This window comes from Paramisgurnus dabryanus, chromosome 20 (assembly GCF_030506205.2).
Source record: "Paramisgurnus dabryanus chromosome 20, PD_genome_1.1, whole genome shotgun sequence".
In the NCBI taxonomy this organism is placed as follows: domain Eukaryota; kingdom Metazoa; phylum Chordata; class Actinopteri; order Cypriniformes; family Cobitidae; genus Paramisgurnus; species Paramisgurnus dabryanus.
Genome location: NC_133356.1, coordinates 2,986,026 through 3,008,794, shown reverse-complemented (window position 1 = coordinate 3,008,794; position 22,769 = coordinate 2,986,026). Strand labels below are relative to the sequence as shown.

At 38.7% G+C, this 22,769-nt stretch overlaps 1 protein-coding gene across 1 annotated transcript in view; it reads left to right on the top strand.

Annotated features, from left to right (window-relative positions):
• Positions 1–43: 43 nt before the first annotated feature.
• Positions 44–22,769, top strand: part of loxl4 (lysyl oxidase-like 4) — a 33,611-nt gene continuing 10,885 nt past the window's right edge. The window contains exons 1-11 of the mRNA XM_065296037.1: positions 44–139; positions 820–1,123; positions 2,176–2,501; positions 2,596–2,810; positions 12,409–12,447; positions 12,965–13,178; positions 13,361–13,541; positions 17,517–17,671; positions 17,862–18,029; positions 21,521–21,683; positions 21,760–22,003. Of these exons, the coding sequence (XP_065152109.1) occupies positions 829–1,123; positions 2,176–2,501; positions 2,596–2,810; positions 12,409–12,447; positions 12,965–13,178; positions 13,361–13,541; positions 17,517–17,671; positions 17,862–18,029; positions 21,521–21,683; positions 21,760–22,003 (2,000 nt within the window). The 5' untranslated portion in view covers positions 44–139; positions 820–828. The remainder of the gene's footprint in view (positions 140–819; positions 1,124–2,175; positions 2,502–2,595; positions 2,811–12,408; positions 12,448–12,964; positions 13,179–13,360; positions 13,542–17,516; positions 17,672–17,861; positions 18,030–21,520; positions 21,684–21,759; positions 22,004–22,769) is intronic.

Below are 22,769 nucleotides of genomic sequence, written 5' to 3'. Positions count from 1 at the left end.
TGCTTGTGGGAGGGATGTAGAAGTGATGAAGAGAGAGAGAGAAAGAGAGAGAGAGAAAGAGAGAGAGTGAATGTAGGTTCAACTCTTTCATTCATTTTCCTCCAGCCTGTGACTGACTTGACTTACGTGTGGCTGCCAGGTGAGTGAAATTTTGACTTTTAGCTCCTTATTGCATCTGCTTGCTCGGGTTCCTCAATTTTTGTCTGTGGGGTCACAGATTTGTGTATTAGTGGCCTTTATTGACTTTTTTGTGATTTAAACCAGACAAGGCCACTTGCTGGATGAATTAGTTTGGCATGAGAAGATCTGTTTGTATTTGTAATTATATGTCTATGAGTAGAGTTGGGCAAATAATAGCTTTAGTTCTCGCTTTGTTGTTTGGTTATATGACACATAATATTCGAAAGGATTTTCACATTGCTTTTTTTGTCCACCTACACTTTCATAATTTGCTCAAGTTTGTCTTTATTTGAAAGTTTTTTTTTTGTTTTAAAATCATTCACATGCACTGAAACTTATTTTTCTTACATAACTTGTCAAACCATGTCTATGTCATAATGCACACCTAAAATATGAAATGATAGATTTGTTTGTTTTATTGCATGTGACTTTTAATAATAATAATAATAATGATTATTGTCTTAAGTGTTTCTGTAAAAGTACATTTTATATTTAAAATATCACATGATCCCTCAATAAACTGCACACACGTGGTTTATATCATCTGGTTTTAAAAGGATAATGTAAAGCATCACTGCGTAATTCTGTATAATTAAAGTTAATGTTAGTAACACTGTCTCCTCTTCTCTTATGTTACAGAAGCCTCACATGTGCGCAGTCATGAATCTGTCCGTCTGCTCCGCGTGCGCGCTCCTCCTCGCGCTCCTGTTCGCTTGCTCTGACTCGCTTCCAGATTCAGCGCGCGCTCCCGCTGCCAAAGTGCGTCTGGCAGGTAACGGCCATAGCGAAAGCGAGGGCCGCGTGGAGGTCTTGCACAACGGAACGTGGGGTACCGTGTGTGACGACGAGGTCGATATTAAACTCGCCAATGTGGTTTGTAGGGAACTGGGTTTCCAAAGTGGCATAACATGGGCGCACAGTGCCAAGTATGGAGAAGGAGAGGGTAAGTAAAGTTCCTCGTTAAATTTAAACATCACACTGGCACTCAAACCTTGGGTTATGAATGATATAACATTCTTGCATTTATTTGTCTTTCTTCAGTGAGGGAAAAAGGTTAATATATCTATATAATACCACCAACATATTTCTTCAAAAAACATTAAAGTCTGTAGATTCTTTAAAGAAACATTTGTGCAACAGAAATATTCTGTGAATGCTGAAGGTTTTTTAAACCAGATAGCCTGACATTTTTGGAAACAGACATTAGACGACAGAAGGTCTGGAGCAGTTTCTCAACCAAGGTCCACTAGGGCGCCTCTGAAAACTTCAAAATGACTGAACATATCAAAACACTCATAAAAATAAGCTACAACGACTACAAATTAAAATATTTCTTAAGGTTAAGATATTTTTATACTGAAAAAACAAGCTAAAACAAGCCTGCATGGGTAATCTGGTTTTAGCTGGTCTCCCAGCCTGGTTTATCTGGGTAAGCTGGCTGGTTTTGGACACCTTTTAGGCTTGAAGACAAGCTGACTCCCCATCCTGGTTAAGCTGGTGGCTCAGCTGGTCTCCCAGTTTGACCAGATAAGAAATTGGCCACAATCCCGCCTGCTACACCAGCTTGACTTTTTAGTAGGGTGTGTATTATGTGAAAGACTTGAGTGCACTTGTCTATGAAGATGCATTGCTGTTTAAATAACTTTCTCAGCAGTGCAAGTGCACAGAGCTACTGGTCTTTACATCCCCCAAAATCACTCCCTGTAATTTCACTTTAAGGCAGCTATAAAGACAGCCACTAACCCAAAGCATGTATAACACTTAGTTGGCAGGACAACACTGCAATTAAACCTAAAACAAGCCATTCAGACAGCTTCACTCGAGCTCTGTTGTAATGCTTGTGATGGGGTGACAGCTCTTTCCCAGTTGACCGTTAACTCATAATGAGTCGTCTGTATGTAGACTTTAGCTTTATGCGTATTGTAGATATAATAGTATAGCCATGACACAAACACATTCTCATTGTGCATTAATAACCGTACACATCTCCAACAGGCCCAATTTGGATGGATAACGTGAGGTGCGATGGGACAGAGAAAACTCTGAAAGACTGCAAGTCGAACGGGTGGGGTGTGAACGACTGTAAGCACTCCGAGGACCTCGGGGTGGTCTGTAGTCCAGAGAGACGGCTGGACCAAGTGCATCCAGGAACGTCCAGAAGGGGGCACACCATTGCTCTCAGACCAAATGCAGTCACCTCGAACCGTTGGCAGGACATTTACTCCAGTTCAAGGTCACCTGCGCATCTGAGGCAAGGCAATGGGCATTCGGAGGATAACGCGGGATGGGATCAGCTCTCCAGACAGCAGTTTCAAAATCCGGTGAGATTTATTTGTAGTACATCTGTCACTTGGTCAGTACCAATACCTGGAGAGCTAGCTGTGCTATCATGCATTTTCAATATTCTTCCTATAGTCTGCCCGCAAGGTGAGGATCGAAGAAGTGCGCCTGCGGCCGGTTTTGACGGCTACAAAGAGGCGTGCGCTTATCACCGAGGGCGTGGTTGAAGTGAAGCACGCTGGGAGATGGAGACAGGTGTGTGATAAAGGCTGGAGTCTTAACAGCAGCAGAGTCGTATGTGGAATGCTGGGCTTTCCTGACGCTGAGAAACCCAACATCAACACTTACAAGTAAGCTTTGTTCTCTTAACTCAATAGTAAACAACACACGTCCATGTGACTCTGAGGTTCGGTACTGAGCAAGTTCCTGTTATATTAAGCCTAACATTTCGCACCAGTTCCAGACCAGAGCTTTTTTTGGCAAAGAACCACCCAAAGACAGACATAGAAATCCTGAGAGTCATGTAAGAAGACCAACCACAGTTTGTTTCCTTTTGCATGCCATTTAGAGGCGGATATCTGAAATATAATATCACAATTATAAAGCGGCGTGGAACAAATTAATTTCAAATATAGTGTAGCCGTGACTGCGAACACCAAAGAAATGACTAAAAAATGCCATCATAATTTTAGTCCATCTTAAAGCCCCCATGAAATTAAAATTCAACTTTTTTCTTTTAGTATAAATATGTTAGGCTTAAGAATCAATATAAACTGATATGGTCCAAAACACTGACAAAATTCTCATACAGAAGATATAAGCATTCAAAAACTACAATTTGGCACGTGCGCTAAAAAAAGACATCACCCCAAACTTCTCATCACATTTCCTGTCCAATCAAATGCCCTTTAGACGCTGAAGTGTCACGGCCTCTATGTTTTGTTACAGTACATGTTTACTGGACTGTGCCATAAATGAAACGCTATTGGTTATTTTAGAAAAAGGGGGAGGGTCTTCTCAATAATTCCGTTCTGACTTCCTGTTTCAGTTCTGATGTCACCAAAGCAAAAATTACAGCTCTACTTTCTTTAATATCCAATTGACTTTCTACTAAATACTTTAAACAAAATTTTGGCTGAAGCCATAAACCTGGCAACTTGTGAATCCCGAGTCAAACCCTTGCAACATTTTTTAATTTGTAACCATTAGGGGAAACCAGTTTGAACAATTACCAAGTCATCATATTTTTTATAGGGGTGATATAAAAATACTCCATAACATTTTTGAAAAAAAAAAGATCCAAATAGTTCCTATAGATTTTTCTTTGGGGAGGGTTTCTAGATGTTTATTGGACGGAGTACAGTAGGATATATTCAGTACAGTATATGAAGAGTTTGTGTTTACAGACAAAAAGATGTTTATTTGTGAACGTAGGTGGAAGTAAAAAAGATTGACCTTGTCTATTTGCTGGGATATCACTTCTGTTTCTCTTATCTCTATTCACCAGGCACCTTTCACAAACCTAAGTACTTAAGCAATGATTAAAAGATCTTTCAAAGCTACTGATACCATCTTCAGCTTTTCCAAAATGAACAGCGTTTAGGTCTAAGTGAGTGGGTCTAATGTCTCAGCTGATTGTTATTGTAAAGAGGCATCCATTTAAAACCTTTAAAGTGTCTGTTTTTAGAGAGTTTCAGGTTTGCTTAACGGTTTCATTGACACCATTGACCTTCTCTTGTATGTTTTTTCTTAACTCCAACAACTGTTTGTATATTCGATGCATAGTTTGCTAAGCTAAAATACTCAACAACCGCATATGTAATATTAAATATGTAAGATACCTAAATGCACTGTTTGATGTCTGAAGCTTCTTCTTATGGTTATGCATGGCCAGGACGTACTGTATATTTTTACAGGATGTTTATTTTTATACTGTATATGTAAGGGATAATGTAGAGGCAGCCGGTAGTTATCGGGAAATAAGCCCCGAGCGGAGGGTCTTGTATCACACTGAAGGGGCTTATTTCCCAATAACTACCGGCTGCCTCTACATTATCCCGCTTATTACACGGCTACTTGCCACATAAGAAAAAAACTGGACATGAATATGAATTTGAAACATTTTATTGGCATATTTGTTTTAAATTAACATTTTTATCCTTCCGCGAAACTTTGCACAGATGCATAAAATGATCGTAATACCTTATTAAGATCCTCTGCTTCATACTTGTCTCCATTTTTTCTCTTTTAGCCAGTCTTTGAGAAGTTTTAATGCCCATTCTGTATTTTTTTGTGTGTTGGCTTCGTAGCTGTCATGCTCTATTGCTCTATGTTCCATTCTTAATTGTGGTTTTCCAGTGTTTGTCACAAGATGGCACCAAACAGTAATCTTTATTGGCGCGGAGCGATTTTCATCGTACAAGTAGTACCGGCTATGCGTTATTACTTTGGAGCGGTTATTATTTGAAAAGAACGAACCTGCAAATGTCTCAACTGACCAATCAGAATCAAGCATTCCAGGGAGCCGTGTAATAACTGTAGATATCTAACTGAGTATCTGACTGATGGGATTGATCATTTAGTTTGAATTACATGGATTTCTCTTTTATGTGTCATTTTCTCTTCATCTTGGCCCATTGGAGGCCACTGTGGTTTAGTAACCACACATACAGCACAGCTATTTCATTCCCATCATATGGATGAGGTTTGGGTATGTTGAGCTTGTTATAAAAAGCAGCACTTTAATCTTATAGCTTTGTGGTCCCCAAGCTTTTTAAAGTCATAGGTTTGCTATACGTGCCTGCAGATGAGTCTTGATCTGTGTCTGTTGCAACCCAGTCTCATGTAGATGCGTATAAATAGCACAAAGTGTGAAAATCGTGCAATACACATTTGACGTTTTATTTATTGGTTTCTCAATTTTTTCTGTTTTTTAAACCATTTTTGCTTGGGTTTAGGGTTAGATCTGAGATTTGCTTAAGGAGGTTATTTAATATACCTGTGTTTTTGTCTATTTTTAAGCCATGGTCGCTTGGAGTTGGGGTTAGAATTGGGGTTTGGGTTAGGATGACATTTTTATATAACTAAAAGTTGTTCTAACCCTTAACCCAAGTGACAATAGTAAAAAAATTGCAAAAAAAATGAGAATTTATTCCCCATCATGTCATTTGAACCCCAAATGTATTTTGCTGTTTTTCATTTGGGGTTTTCTGGTTACTAATGGAATGCATGGTGACCTAGGTAGTACACTGCAAAAAATGATTTTCAAGAAAAAAATTCTTAGTATTTTTGTCTTGTTTCATTAAAAATATCTAAAAATCCTGAAATTAAGATTTTTCTTCATGAGCAAAACGACCCAAGAAGATAAGTCTAGTTTTTAGACCAAAAATATCAAATTTAAGTGATTTTGTGCATAAAACAAGCAAAAAAATCTGCCAATGGGGTAAGCAAAAAAATCTTGAACATTTTTCTTTAACACTAATTTCAAGACAATTTCAAGAAAAATTAGCTTACCCCATTGGCAGATTTTTTTTGCTTGTTTTATGCACAAAAAAAGACCTATTTCCTTTGGTTCGTTTTGCTCATCAAGAAAAAGCATCTTAATTTAAGAATTTTTTGATATTTTTACTGAAAACAAGACAAAAAATACTAAGAATTTTTTTTTTGAAAATAATTTTTTGCAGTGCAGAAAAGCCTTCAAGCATCAAAATGATAATTTAGTGTTAAATAAATAACTGCATTCAACTTATATTAAGTGTCCTCTACTCTCTTCTTGTGGATATTGCAATCTGAATTTGGCTTCTGAAGAACAATAAGGACAATGGGGGGTTCAAACAACATGAGGTTGAGTAACTAATGTCCTAATTTTCATTTTGGTCGACTATGCCTTCAAATGCTGTCCGGTCAATGTCATCCTATTGCCGTTTAGATGCAGAGTTTGCTTTGGGAGCCACAAAGATTGCAGAAAAGACTGACAACAGGTTTAAGTTATCTGAGCTCATTTGCTCCTTATCTTCAAGTCACAGGAGCCCCTATGCAAACTTTCATTTATGCATGACTCAAAGACATGTTGGGCAGCCTGAAGATGATGTTTAATCATAAATTAAAGCGTACCGTACAGAGCAGCCAGTGGCTTTCCAAGGAATCTCCATTTGGCTGAGCGGGCCCAGCACCTGACCTCACCATGTAGTACGTGCGTTTGGTGCAGACTCCAGACTTGGCAATGGCAGATGTACTGAAGAGTTCCTCACGCGCCCACTCAGCATCTCGGAGATCGCCAGTCGTCCCGCCCTTACGCGCTGCCTCTGGATCCTCCACTGAAGATGCTGTAATTAAATGTTGGGCTGCTCCGAAGATTTCCACGTTTTTTGGCGAGTAAGGGAAGACGGATTACAATTATAGCCGGGCCCTTTGGCTGCTGTGTCAGCGAGACGCACTCTTCTTCTGTCATCATGAAAATTTAAGGACTTGAAGCCACAGTTCAGACTCAATTATCCTTCGACTAACTTCTAAATCGAGCGCAATATTTTATCTTCTAAGAAAACGTTTCGGTTCTAGTTTAAAGTTAATTTGTGATGTTTTGGTGGACACTTGCTAATTTTAATAGCTTTATTGCATTTAGGATTGCTGGTTTAGAAAAAAAGTAGAAATTAAAAGAAATAAAGCATTATAATCAGTGAATCTGCTAAAGTTTAGGGTCCTGTTCAAGTTGGTCTTGTTCATTTATAGTTTGGTCAAAGATGGACAAACACAACAATTGTGTCAGGAATGGGGAGGACAGAACCCAATTGCAGACAGCTCTTAACCAAACAGACTTTTATTACCCTCGAGGAGGTAAACAAGGCAAGAATTCAAATAACAACATGACAGGGCAAAACAAGACAAGACGGTGTGGCACAGGACACACAATGATCCAGGACATTAGGACAAGACATCAGACACAATTAAATAAAGGAGAACTAAACTAGGGAACGAGGACAGACAAAACTGATAATTACCAAGGAAATAAGGTGCACACAAACACAAAACACAGGCCATGTGACTCTCCACACAAAAACAAGACAACAATAAGGGCTGCCATGATCCTGTCACATGAAACAAGGCAAAAGACATACAAAGCTGACAGGATCATGACAAATTGTCTTAATTTCAAGCCAAATACTGTTGGGTTTGTCCATATTTGACCCAAGAATGCAGGGCTCACAAAATTGCTGCTTTCCAGTCAGCCTACCAAAATGTATCTCTGCCCTGCCCGTCGGGCTATCTTAGGGAGGAAAATAGATTTTAATGCTTTTGCATTTGGTTGGGTTATTATGTTTTATTTAATTTGGCATTGGATTTATATTGAAATTGCATTTGAATGTACGCTCGCTTTTTAGTTTCACTTTCCATTCGTGATCGCTCAGACTGTACTGTGAGCTGCAGTATTGATTTGTCATTGATGCTCTGGATTTGATGCACACAATTTCCCCCGTCGTCTTGTCAGTCATTACTATCATCACATAACAAGTGAAATGTCCCGCAGCAAGCTTAAACATGATATAGATTGCAGTGAAGAGAATTGCAAAATTGCTGACAGTTATGTCGTAAATCCCAGTCAAGAGCACAGTGGAGACAGGAGGAGTAGCCTACTGTAAGCTGATGAAAATGCTATGCTGTTGCTATTTACTGTAGCTCAGGGTAAATCAAATATCATTGTCAAGAATTGCTATGACAAAATATAGACCAAACATTACAGGTATGGACTGAAATGATTGTACCCGCAAGCAACATACATGCTTGCATACAAAATTCATTCTCATGTTTTTACCGGACACATACACGCAAAACAATCTCAACATGTATTCCTGTAAAAACTATTATTTTTTTTATGAAGTGAACATAATCAGTTAAGAAAAAAATCTTATTTGTGATTATTTAATTTAGGCTATATGTGGTTCTGTACAGAACTCGCCCTTAAAGCGAAAGTAGGCCCTATTTTCTGATCGGAAAAAATATCCAAATTATTATCTAATAATTAATTATCCAAAATTATGATCCCAAGTGTGAGTTTTGTGACCCATTGAACGACTATTAAATGATGAGTACACTGTAAAAAAATCCATAGAAATTGCAGCTGGGTTGCCGGTTATTTACCGTAGATTTACATTTATGTTTTTTACTGGCAACATTTTGTTCAAAGTTAAATGAATATTAAACTTTTACAAGTATTTGTCTTTACAGAGTAAAACTAAAAAAACAGCATCAAGCAAAACTTTCTGGGAAACAAAATCTGATGCAAAAAACAGAAAAAGGTCGATGATGACTTCTGGTTTCCAGAAAGCTTTGCATGAGGCTGTTATTGTATAGTTTTATTCTGTAAAGATAAAGACTTGTTAATATTTAAAATGTATTTAACTTTGAACTTTTGCCAGTAAATAACAAAAATGTAAATCTACGGTAAATAACCGGCAACCCAGCTGCAATAACATTGTAATTTCTACTGAATTTTTTTACAGTGTAGGTACAGTGTGGAGATGAGCAGGAACAAATGGCTTGCATGGAAATCCAGGAATGATCAAGATTCTACATTAAAAATAATGTATTTTTTATTTGGGCTACCTGCATTAATTTCGGGCTACCAAAAATCGAAGAGTGCCTGCACAAAGGGCTACCTTGGATTTTGAAATTTTCACAATCAATGTTGGAGTAAGTTACTTTTAAAATTATTGCATTACAATATTAAGTTACTCCCCGAAAAATTAACTAATTGCGTTACTTAGTTACTTTTCATGTAAAGTAAAACTTATGTTACTTTTAAGTTACTTTTGCGTTACTTTTTGTTACTTGTCTGAGTACTTAGTAAACTGAAAAGTAACTTGCATTACTTTTTTTAAAAATGTAACTCAAATATTAATGTGTACATTTATAAAGTAACGCATAACTTTACTCGTTACTTCAGAAAGTAATGTTATTACATAATGCAACTTACTTGTAATGCGTTAACCCCAACACTGTTCATAATATAGCAGGTGTTGTTGCTTAAATGCTTAACCAGCAGATTTCCTGAGAGCTAGTAAGAAAGTAAAACTGTGTGTGCATAGACTAATGCTTAAAACAGTAGCATGATTGTTCTCTCTCTCTCTTTCTCTCTCTCTCTCTCTCTCTCTCTCTCTCTCTCTATCATTAAGTTCACTTGGTTCAGCAGTAAAGTGAGGGTGGAACTCTCAGACTAATTACATGAGCAGGTATTTCAGTGCCAACGTCTGTCAGAACAAATGAAAGAAACAACAGACTGTTGTTGTCTGAAGAGATGTATGTTAAACTGACGTTATCTCCTCTCGTCACCTCTTCAGACTAAACCACAAATCTTATAATATATTCACTTTAACAGTAAGTCAGCTCTGGTGCTGATGAAAGGCAGGGCTCAGATGCACATTCGGTGACCCGAGTTCAGTTCAGTCTTGTTCCTCTCTCTCCACCCTGTACTTTTCTGTCCTGTCCTACAGTGAAGGCAAATAAATATCCCAGAATATATAACAAGGCTGTAAATCAAATCAGCAACTGCAAGTGTTTCAAATAATATAATATTGATGAAACTGAAAAGTGATTTTGAATGACAACTAAATGTGGAAATCACAGGGATTTGGCCCTATTGAATTCAATAGTAGAAAAAAAGAATACTATGGAAGTGAATGGGGCTCATGATCGGATAGGTTTCTTTTGTGGTCATTAGCACAAAGAAATGTATACAGGTTTGTAACAACATGAGAGTAAGTCGTAGTGACATATTTGGTGTAGTGAGTTACTACAAAGTTACTACAGAGTGACATGTGGTAGAAGGATCCAGATTATTTTATGAGTTCATTAAACTGAAAATCCCACACAGAAGTTAACTTTAATTTCATTTTTATTGGTTGATATTGTCACTTTAATTTCATTTGGATGGATCAGAATAAGAAAATGTTCTTTAAAGGGATAGTTCATCCAAAAATGAAAATGACCCCATGATTTACTCGCCCAGAAGCCACCTGAGATACATATGTCCATCATTTTCCAACCCAGTCTTACGAAATTTTGTGATATAGTCAAGTAAATTTTTGATTATTTTTTGTGATATTGTCACGAATATCCACATTTTTTGTGATTGTATCACGAATTTCTGTTTACATTGTCACCTATTGGTTACTCAACCAATCCTGAGTGGGTTTTGTCGCTTCGGTTTAGGGTTAGATTTGGTGTTTGGGTAAGGATGTCATTTTAACTATTGGTTTATACAATTTTTTCGGATTAATTTTTTTATATTTTCTGATTTTAAACCGTTGTCGCCTCGCGTTAGGGTTAGAGCTGGGTTTGGGTAAGGATTTCATTTTATGTAAATCTTACCCTAAACCAAAGCGTCAATGGTAAGAAAATAGGACAAAACAGTTGAGTAACCAATACGTGACAATGACACGTAAACAGAAATTCGTGATACGATCACGAAAACAGCAAAAATTCGCGACAATATCACAAAAAAAGAATAAAAAATTTACGTGAATATAGCACAAACTTTCTTGAGACGGGCTGCCTTTTTCATACGAACACATAATGATCAAATATTTTTGAAAATGTCCTAGCTCTTCCAATCTTTATTATAAATGAATATGGGGTCCAGCTCCTTCAAATCCAAAAAATGTTAATCCATCCATTCACAAAAGTAAATCCACACGGCTCCAGGGGATAAATAAAGAATTATACATATTATGATATGATATTAAGTCCTCATTTAAAACTTAAGTGTGTCAGTTCTGTACCACTTTTAAACACTGAATTGTGACCTTGTCTGTGAAAGAGATGAGATTATGAGCATCAAAGTTTGATTTGAATCTTTGACATCATCTTACTCAGTCAATATTGAAGACATCAAGATGATATTTTCACTGAATGGTCTTTACAATATCTAGGAACAGTTAATTAAAAAAAAGACTTTATGGGTTTTCACATGCAGGGTCACAAATATTACTGTCCTGTATAGCTTCGGTCCATCTACTGTAGGATAGGATAGGATAGGATAGGATAGGATTGCATTGGATTGGATTGGATTGGATCGTCTCCAGCAATCCACGTGACACACAGTATAGGGGAAAATGATGGATGGATCTTAAAGTCCTGTTCAGTTTGTCTATCTTTCACAAACTTCCAGCATTGGTTGAGTCAGTGATGATATATCGGTCCTGATGGGAAGTTTAAAGAAACAGAACAATGTTGAAAGCACCACAAAACCACAATGTTTACACTTTCCAGGAAAATCAACCTACGTATGTTTTACTATAGTTGTTTCTGTATATTGAGCTGTGGTAGGAAAAAAGTATTTTAACATCACAAAGCGAGACACATTTACTTAGATGATAATGGTGTTGATGACAGTGATGGTAATGATATAATGTCTCGCTGTGTTTAAGTGCATTAATAGTAGATGTTCACACAGACAGATGGATCTCTCTCTCATTTTCTCTCGTTTTCTCTCTCTCGGTTTCCCTCGCAGTTTGTTTTTGGGAAGTCTTGCTGTTCTCGTTCTTCTGCCAGTGGAAATATCTGTTTATAGGATCAACATTTTTGAAAGCTCATTTAGTGGTAGATTAAGTTAAAACATACGAGTGAGTGTTTAGACGTCTACGTCTGTGTGCCATCTATTATTATTGTCGTATTATAGCGAGACAGATGAAGCTTTAGTTTGGAGTATAAATAAGGTTTAAACATAATCCACCCATGTGTTGATGTTTTTACAGTATACACACACAGATTTAGTCTTTTTCATTTTCCTAATTTCCTAATGAACTGCTCAAGGCCTTGAGTTTTTGAGGATTTATTGTAGCTGCTGCTTATGACCAAACCTCATGTGGTCTGTAACTCATTTTCTGTATGTTTGTCATGCTGTCGTGAATGGCACAAATTTTTACCTTTTTGTAAATTCTTTTTCTTTGGCAGAAAAATATGGGATAAGAAAGTCAAGGATTCATCAACCAGGTAAAATCACGTTAACTTCTTTATGTAATAACAACAATAATACAGATTAGTTTTAGTGCAGTTGTCTCCAACATGGTGCCCATGGGCACCAGGTTGCCCGCACGGAGTCTGTGAGTTGCCCGTCAAACCACATTCTCCTAATAGTCTCAATTTTAATATACATTTATTTTTAAATGTAATATTATCTTGGCTTCTTTTATGTATGTTAACATTTTAAACAATGATTAAACATATCAACAAGCTATTTCAAAAAAGTAACCCTCCAGATTGTTTTATCCATTGTGGTATCCCTTGCTCACAAAAGGTTGGAGACCCCTGTTTTAGGGTATAAAGTGGCAACCCATCACAATACCAAATCTGTTGCCTGTGCTTACATGTTGTTTAAGTTGTATTTTCTATAATCTTATATAGTCTGGCTCATGACTTATAAGATGTCACATCGCCTACCCATAATCTTGACCACCCAAAACGCTTGACCTTTGTACACTGACACCTGCTGACTCTCTTTATCTCCCAGATTAAGTCAAATGGCTAAAAAGAAGGGATTCTGGGTTGAAAAATTGCATTGTCTGGGCACCGAACAGAGTTTAGCAGATTGCCACGCTCAGCTCTCAATCCCCAGAAGCTCGGGTCCATGTAAAAACGGTCGGCATGCTGTGGCCCGCTGCGTACCAGGACCTCAATTCGCCCGCATGTCTTCTGGGAGACCTCAGGCCCCTCATCCGGTGGAGGTAAACCCCCCTAACAAAAACAAAAAACTGTGACACTGGCCATCTAAACAAATCTACTATGTACAGTGTGTATTATTGTACATATCTACTGAGCAACCATCTTATGCCAGCTTATTTGGGTTTATATATTTAATTTAGCAAAACCTTGCTGTGACCTGCTGTGTTTTTGCCTCCTTATATAGTTGCCAGTGCGTCTAAAGGCAGGGCCACGTCTGGGAGAAGGTCGAGTCGAGGTTCTGCGAGAAGGGAAGTGGGGAACTGTGGTTGACCACCTATGGGACCGTATCTCAGCCAGCGTTGTGTGCAGAGAGCTGGGCTTCGGCACAGCCAAAGAGGCTCTCACTGGAGCGTACATGGGCCAAGGTAAAAGAAAATTAAACATTTGAAGCTGAGGAACAGACTGAAATGACATAATGACATAATTTTTCCTGTAGTCAGCTTTGAGATAATCTAGTGTTTTGGGAAGAAGGTGAATCATGACTAAGGGGATTATATTTGCGCTGAGTTTGACACAGTTAAGGTTTCAGAGGAAGATTGTGAGCTATGCTTATTTAAGGATTATGGGTGTCTGCACTTGAACATACCAGCTGACTATGTGGAGCACAAGGCGATGTGTTTATTATGCAATAACATAATGGTCAGGTGCAAAACATGCATTGCATAGCATTTACAATGATGAGAAACTTTCCTTTTGTGATTCTCGGTTGAATTCAGATTCAATGTGGATGGGAGTTTAGTTTGGCTGAGAGATGAGACTCGCTGCCCTTCAGAGCTCCCGTCTGACAGGATTAGGATATTTCACTGCCAAAGACAAATATGACAGTAGCAATTTACTCGAGACTTCATGAAAAACAGACATTGCACGTTACTCTTTATATTTTTAAGTGCATTTTTTTTTTAAACAATTGTGACCAGATCAGGAGCATCAAAGTTTTCATCAAAACAGCCAGTAAATCACAAAAATGACTTTCACAAATAAGGATGTGAAATAAGGTGTAACTCAAAAATGGGATTTTAGTAGGTGCCAGCAGCATACAAAGAAGTGAAAGTGTGCAGTGGTAATTTGTGGTTAAGATGATTTTTGGGATTGAAAGTGATGATTTTGATGTAAAGAGCAAAAGGTACAGCAAGGGCTGCCCTAAAAACCTACAGCATTAACACTGTTGCAACAGACTGTTATTAAAGTAAATGGACTGAACTGTACCAGAAGCAAAGTTAAAAATGGAAACGTTTTGCAAATGGTGAGAAATTTTTCTACAAGCCATGAAGCTAGATTTGTCCTTATGATAGTGAAAGTATTCCTTGTGGTTGTGTCACTTGAGAGATGCCAATCTTTGCTTCTCTGGAAAAATGTGAAGACATGACGTGACTTTGTTCCCTTATATATTGGTTTGGTGGTTGTTAATCAATAAATCTTCAGCTGTCAGATAGATTAACTGCATTCGGCTGTTAATACCATTCAGTTTATTAGCAAGTTACTCCACTAGCTAAGTTTCTGATCCAACAGAGGCGGGAGAATGGAGATCTAAGCCCTTACGTTGAGCAGAGGTCTTTAGGCACTTTATAGTCGTGTGTAATTTCCCAAGCAAAGCCAAGGCCACAAAAACATATACAGAGTAAAAAAAGAGACAGAAATGAGCACATGGTGACAGAAGAACGCTGGACAGTTAAACTACATGGACTTGACTGTGGTTGATTTTCTAAAGAATGGCCTGTAGCTTTCAATGCTTTCAATTTTCTAAAACAAAATCTTAAAATGAGTTTTATCCAAACTGATCATGAAACTAGCTCAAGCCACTCCATTTTGATAGACAATGTAGCATTAATCAACAATCTATCTCTTTGAAGACGAATAAACAAAGTCATAATTTTTCTCATATGTACTATATACACACATACACACGTTAAGCAGACATCCATCAATGCACAATATATATAGAGAGAGATGTATATTATTTTTTTTATGCAAGCATGCGTTTCTTCCACTGACTTTAAACAGATGCTGACCGAAATATTTCTTTTATAGTCATTTAATCTGCTCCTAAAATAGGGATTATAGTCATCGCATGAAATTGCCAAATATATATGTCGTTTAATTTTAGGGAAAAGAAAATGTCCATTTTCCATAAACCACAGTCTAGTGAAACGCTTTTGTACAGTCACTCCCTTTGCATCGGCCGCTTCTGGACTACTTAATCTTTGCTTTCATTTTCCACTTACTCTCCTGGCCTTTATTGACATGTGATAATCCTTTGGTCTTTATAACTGTTTAGATTTTTGGTTATTAATATAAATTTCTAAGATTATTGGTACAACCTGTATTTTGGTCTTTTTATTCTGTACTGTATCTATTATATGTACAGTAGGGCTATAGCCACTTTTGATCTGGATGTGTCACCCCCAATATTCAGTTTTGTGGTAGATGACTTGCATTTATACGTCTGGTAAACGCCTATCTTGGATATTTGGTTACGTCTTTGATTATATGTAATTTTCTCTTTGAAGAAAAATATACATTCACTGTTTGGACATCAGCCAATCTTTTGTGACTGGCTTCTCAGAACTGAGGTCAAAGTGGCTAAAGTCATTTTTTGCTGATTTACTGTTTTCTTTTGAGGGAACTCGTTCTGCATCTCCCTAAGTGTCACTACGGCGACACAGCGTCTCATTCCCTTTTAAGGGAACAAGGGTTAAATACGTAATCCAAGACTACGCTTTCTAGGGAACTTGTGCTGTGCGCCGTAGTGATGCTTAGGAAGACACAGCGTCTCATTCCCTTTTCAGGGAACATGGGTTACATACGTAATCCAAGACATTCCCTTTCAAGGGAACTTGTGCTGTGCGCCGTAGTGATGCTTAGGAAGACACAGCGTCTCATTCCCTTTTAAGGGAACAAGGGTTAAATACGTAATCCAAGACATTCCCTTTCAAGGGAACTTGTGCTGTGCGCCGTAGTGATGCTTAGGAAGACACAGCGTCTCATTCCCTTTTCAGGGAACATGGGTTACATACGTAATCCAAGACATTCCCTTTCAAGGGAACTTGTGCTGTGCGCCGTAGTGATGCTTAGGAAGACACAGCGTCTCATTCCCTTTTAAGGGAACAAGGGTTAAATACGTAATCCAAGACATTCCCTTTCAAGGGAACTTGTGCTGTGCGCCGTAGTGATGCTTAGGAAGACACAGCGTCTCATTCCCTTTTCAGGGAACATGGGTTACATACGTAACACGAGACATTGGCTGTTTCTCAATGCAAAAAACGGACTTGTATTCTGGTGGAGATCGGTCTTGCCAGGTGACCTTGGAAGAACGAACTCAGAAGGTCGTGAGAACACAGAGTGCACGTGTGAGATTTGAGATGTGTGCGATCTTCCTGTTGGTCACCTGACCTCCACCATTGTTTTGCCACAATGACTTCAAGGGCGTAAAGCGTTTTCAGCGCGCAAGTCTGCACTCGATGCATCCTCGATATCAAGAACACATTCATGTATTTTCAAGCGTCCTCTGTACTTGCATTCTTGAGAATTGTAATTGAATTTTGACGGTTAATGATGATGACGTAAAGCGAGGACGCAAGATCGCTGAAGAACGCACATTGAGAAACAACCATTTTCTACATAGAATATAATTATATTTTTAATACTGACTGCGTAAGATCATATCAAAGATTGAAATCAATGATTGAAATTAAACTGCTTATAATCTTAGACTGAGACGTTAGACTGGATTTTACATGCAGGGTCACAATTGAGGCGAAAAGTGTTGTGATGTTTTCAAGGAGGGAAATGAAGTGTGTCAGCTGTTTGAAGGTGCTTTCCATACATCTCCATACAACATAAAGACAATGATAAGGAGCAAACGTAGACCTTTGATTTGCATTTGACTCACACATGGCCCTCACAGGTGTTCAAGTCCTTTATACTACAGTACATGCATACTATGTGTTTTTGTAGAAAGTACTAAACGACCAGTCGCCAACTCTCTCTTTGATCTTTTGTGTTTCATAAGGAGTAAAATGTGCACTGAAATAATTCAAACTTGCTGAGATTTGAGTTTGATCCACTGCATGTGTTTGGAAAATAAATAAAATACACATACGTACTGTACTTTGGTAATTTGTGTTTTCAAGCATACAAGATTGTCCTAAAACAAATTTTGAACCAAATGATAATATGGTGGTTGGCAACAGTTGCTAGGGCGGGATTTGTCATAATTTTTTTTAAGACAAGGGTCTCTATGAGGGAAAGTACCCAAACGGGTTTGTTTTTTGTTTTGTTTTACATTTGTAACTTTGAACTCGCAAAGCTCCAGTGACATCTACTGTTTGTTTGTTTTACAGGAACGGGGCCGATCCATATAAACTCTGTGAAGTGCACAGGCACAGAACGTTCAATTCTGGACTGTTTCTTCCAGGAAGTCCCTCCCTGGACGTTTAAACATAACCGGGATGCTTCGGTCAAATGCAATGTTCCTAAGACAGGACTGGAAACCACAGTAAGCAACTTGCAGCAGTTTGACCCATAAATAATAGAGTCAAGAGTTCTTCATCCTTGTGCAAAAATAAATACATTCAAAATGATCCAGAAAAGATTCTGCCCCATTTATAGCCCCAAGTTATTTTGCCATGGCTCATATCGGTCATGCTCATATGTTTTTCTCTTTTGTGATTGTGTTTGCATTTCAGGTGCGGCTGGCAGGAGGCAGGGACACGGGCGAGGGTCGTGTGGAGGTGCTCGTGGAGGTCGGGGGCAGAAAGCGATGGGGGACGGTTTGCAGTGAGAACTGGGGAATAAATGAAGCCATGGTGGTGTGCAGACAGCTGGGCTACGGCTTCGCTGCACGTGCCCATCAGGTGAGACGCCTGAAGAATGTTGTGTTTTCCAGTAATATCACCTGAATGTCTCTTGTTTTTATTTGCTTTGGTTGCCTCGGTCGGTGTGTATTTGAGAGCTAGCTGTGCATGTTTTAAGGGTGGGATATTTCTGGAGAACATTAGTTTTATACAGAAGTTGTTTTGTAGAGGTGATGGGGTGGGACAGGTAAGCAGTAAACTATGTGTTTTTAGACTTTGTATATTTTTGTAGACAAAAATATAATTGTGACAACATATTATTTTTAATTGACTTGGACTTAATAATGGAGAAACAGTAGTCAGTGTGAGTCTGGAATAGATAGGAACTCTTTTTAGTAAACCTGGGGTGAGACCTCAAGAAGCTGCTTGATAAAATGACAAGAGTACATTACTGCAAACTCAAGTCCTAGGGTGACTACACTGAAGATGCTCAAATATATATATATAAAAGAAAGAGTAATTGTTTCTAAAATTGTTGAACAGTAGTTTATACAAAAATGTATATTTTGCATAAAGAAGTTATCTTAAGATCATTACGATTTTTTTTCAGTACTTTCATGATAAAGAAGCACACTTAAGGGGGTCGCACACCAGAAACGCAGCTCAGCGCCGCGTAGTTCTAAAAAACTCAAACGCATTGTTTTCTATGAGTATATACACACCAGCGCAGACATGTTGCGCCTGTCCGCGGCGCCCAGCTACGACTCAGGAATTTGCTCAAATACCTGTCGCGCCACAGAGCGCCACTCACATAGTTTAACATTAAATAACGTCATATTTGTCCCAAATCATTAACATTGGCTGCTAACGTATATTTTGCATTTTGAAGTAGACGCTATCTGACTAAGCTCGCGCTATTTAATGTGCACTTCTGGTGTACGACACCTCCGAGTTGTCCGAGACGCAACTCGATGCGGCGCCGAGCTGCGCGTCCGGTGTGCGACACCCTTTAGCCTTTCGATTTTCATTACTGTAATGCAAGGAAGTCTCTGGTCTGAACCTGACAATAGTCCCTTTCACACATACAGTCTTTACTGGTAATTTACTGGTAAATTGCAGTTAACAGGTCATGTGTGAACAGAACCTTTCCGGTAAATCAGTGCTCCCAATTTACCAGTAAAACAGGTTGTAAGATTACCAGTAATTTACCGGTAAGCGCTATGTGTGAACGAAAAATATAGGATTACCGGCATTTAGAACGAACGATGTCAGACCGCGCTGACAGATCGGCCAATCAGAACATTTTTAAACAGATGACGCGTTTACCACCGCACTGTTTACGTTCGTTTCCACACCCATGCTGCTTAAAAGTCGAGCACAACTGAAGTTAACATCCACATTTCTTCAAAGTTGTTTAAAACAGCTTACCATATATTTGCCAAATTGCCGACGTCCTAAGCACACCATCTGTGAAGCCTAATGTGCAAACACAGGTTCCGTTTGACGCCGCCTAACGCAATGTTGCTTGGTCACGAGCAACTTCGCGACCGTTTGCCACAGATGTGAAAACAACAAAATACGGACAGACGATATTAAGTCATAACCCGCCATTGTGTACAAATACGACACAGAGCTCGCGGCCGTGCGCCACAGGTAACTTCCGCTTTCTCTCCGAGTTTACCGGTATTTTGATACTGATGTGTGAATGATGTCTTACTGGTAAAAAGACGGAACGTCACTGCATGTGTGAACAGCACATTTTTGTATTTACTGGTAAATTCATTCTGGTAAATTCATGGTAATTTACTAGAATTACTGTGTGAAAGAGGCTAGTGTTTTTCTAACGTTTTGGTTAAAAGTAAACAAATATCAGTTACTGATCAAGTTCATAAAAAAATTCTGATCAAACTGTCTCTTTCCCTTACCCTAATAAGCTTGAAAATGTAAACTACACATAAAGATAAACAGTGTTGGGGAAAGTAATGCATTCCAATATTAAGTTACTCCCCAAAAAAGTAACTAATTGCGTTACTTACTGGTAGGCAGTTACCACAGTAGCAGCGCGACCGTCAAAGGAGAAGAAGCTTGGGAAATTAACCCACAAACGAAGAAGAAACAGCAACTTGTTGTGTATGATTTGAGAAGCCCAGCAATGATGGAAGTAAATAAACAGCGGCTTTTGTTGCAGTTTTAGTTAAATCACTCCTCAACTTAGCAAATCTTGTTTTTACCGTCGCAAACGGAAATACCTATGACGCAGTTTTTTTACCTGACGGGAAGGGTTTTGGTTGACCAATCACAGCGCTTGCGGTCCGCATAGAACTGACGCGCTGTTAAAATTTTTGCGAGGTGCACGTCAGGCTACGCAGAGCTACGCACAGACTACAGATAACCTACGGTGTAGAGCTTACGCACGACTATAAATCGGGCTTTACTTGGCTGAGGCTTGATCTCTTTCAGGCCTTGCAGGTGTTTTTCATGATCGCAAAAATATGTCAAGCTCTGGCCTACCATGTCCGTTTCTGACTCAAACTGTTCCCGTTTAGGAGCACAGAGTGCGTAATTCTACGTTAATATGTTCAGTTTAACTCAGTACATTATTTTATTTTTAAATTAAATTAATTAAACTAAAAAGTAACTCGCATTACTTTTTTTAAAAGTAACTAAAATATTAATGTGTACATTTATAAAGTAATGCGTTACTTTACTCGTTACTTCAGAAAAGTAATATTATTACGTAATTCACGTTTCTTGTAATGCATTACGCCCGACACTGAAGATAAATACAGTACACGCGTAACCTGTAGTGTTATGGCTATATAGAGGCAAAAGTTTCGCAGCTTTCAAGGGTACCTGTATGCGTTAATTCTTTTTATTTGCCTTCTACTACTAAAATCTATTGATAGAAACACATGCAATATTTTCATTACTGTAAAAAATCCTAACATGTAATACTCATTTTAAGCTGTGCAGGTCACCATTATGTTTCGCGCATACTTTGGGTCAATGGTTGTCGTGAAATATTACTACAGTTTACTATAGTAAATACTATGGAAGGATGTTTTACTTCCCACTCCCACCCTTTGACCTTTATTTTAATCGTTTTTTTATATAGTTCATCATTTATGTCACTCTCCGGCCATGCAGGTGTCAAGACCACATAGCGCCACCTACTGTTTGTGTGCATTTATAACTTTCATCTTCTCGTCATTTTACATTTTTACTGATTGAACAATTGTTAATCATGTTCACTTCGTTGTAGCATTAATAGAATGGATTATGATTGCACCCATTGTGATGAAAACCAAATGGCGGCCTATGAGTGAAATTTTTTTTTCAAAGTTTATTAAAACTATACATTTGCACTGTTTTTAATTTTGCATTCATATAGTCAATCCCAGTGTTAATCTATTAAGCCATACATGGGTTTACAGTCGGGGTAACATGTCATAAAATCATCAATGGCAAAAATTGCACAATTATGTATAAAAGTTTAAACATATTTAGTAACTAAATGCATAGAGAAATAAAATGTGTTCTCCAATGTATAGGACACCTATTACTGGCAAGGTGACCCTGCAGCACAGGAAGTGGTGTTGAGTGGGACTCACTGCGTAGGAACTGAACTTTCCATCCAGCAGTGTCGTCGTAATAGTCACATTCACTGCCCGCGTGGAGGCGGGGCTAAAGCAGCCGGCGTCACCTGTTCTGAAAGTAAGCTATTTAAATCTACATTATTTTATTCACACCAAAAAGAGATCCACACTAATAAATCAACATCTTTGTTTAGCGGCACCGGATTTGGTTTTGGATGCCCAGCTTGTACAGGAGAGCGCTTACCTGGAGGACAGACCTCTGCACCTGCTTACCTGTGCCCACGAGGAGAACTGTCTTTCCTCTTCTGCCAGCCGCATGAACTGGCCGTACGGTCACCGGCGACTTCTGCGCTTCTCTTCACGAATCATGAACTTGGGCAGAGCCGACTTCCGTCCCCGCGCGTCACGCGAATCCTGGACCTGGCACCAGTGCCACAGGTGAGGCTTTGCTCAACATAGCACAGTTTTGTCATGTCACCACATAACAAGGTCTCTGTGTAAATTCATTAGCTGCCTCCACTCCCTCTGCGTGTTTTTATAATGATCGCAAAGCCATTCTGTGGGAACAAGGTGAGCTGTTGTGGGTCGTGGGGCAAACCCCTTTCATTAATCTACTGAAACAACACAAGCAAGCGTGGCGTTTGAAAGCCGTCCATTCAGCCGAACTGAGTAAACAGACCTGTAAACGCTACTTCGTCAGCATAACAACAACTTCCTGTAATGGGCAGCACTGTGGCGGCCGACACCTTCATGTAGGAGCAGTGAGGTCATTAGGCAGCGGTCCACAGTCACCTTTTGTTCTCATATTCACCAGCCAGATGGAAATATAGATGAGATCTTAAACATGTGAGAGGTGCAAAACTCTGTGGTGTTTCGGGTGATTGCTATAATATTGTTATGCACACTTATGGTGCATTAAAATGTTTTTTATCAGTATGGAAATCAAATCCACAACCTGCTCATACAATCAGTCGGGATGTTATAACGTATGGTGTTCTGTGAGGTTAATAGGCTGTTGCATTGCATAAAGCATTACAATGGTCAGTTCAATAATGTTGTTTCCAATCGAAATCTATACAGGAAGAGGGTATTTCTCAGATTAAGAGCCAATTTGGGTTGCTGCAATTTTGAAAATTAAAATTCCAAATTTGACTAATTGGAATACATCAAATTATCAGTCCTTAGGTCAGAAGCGACGTTATGA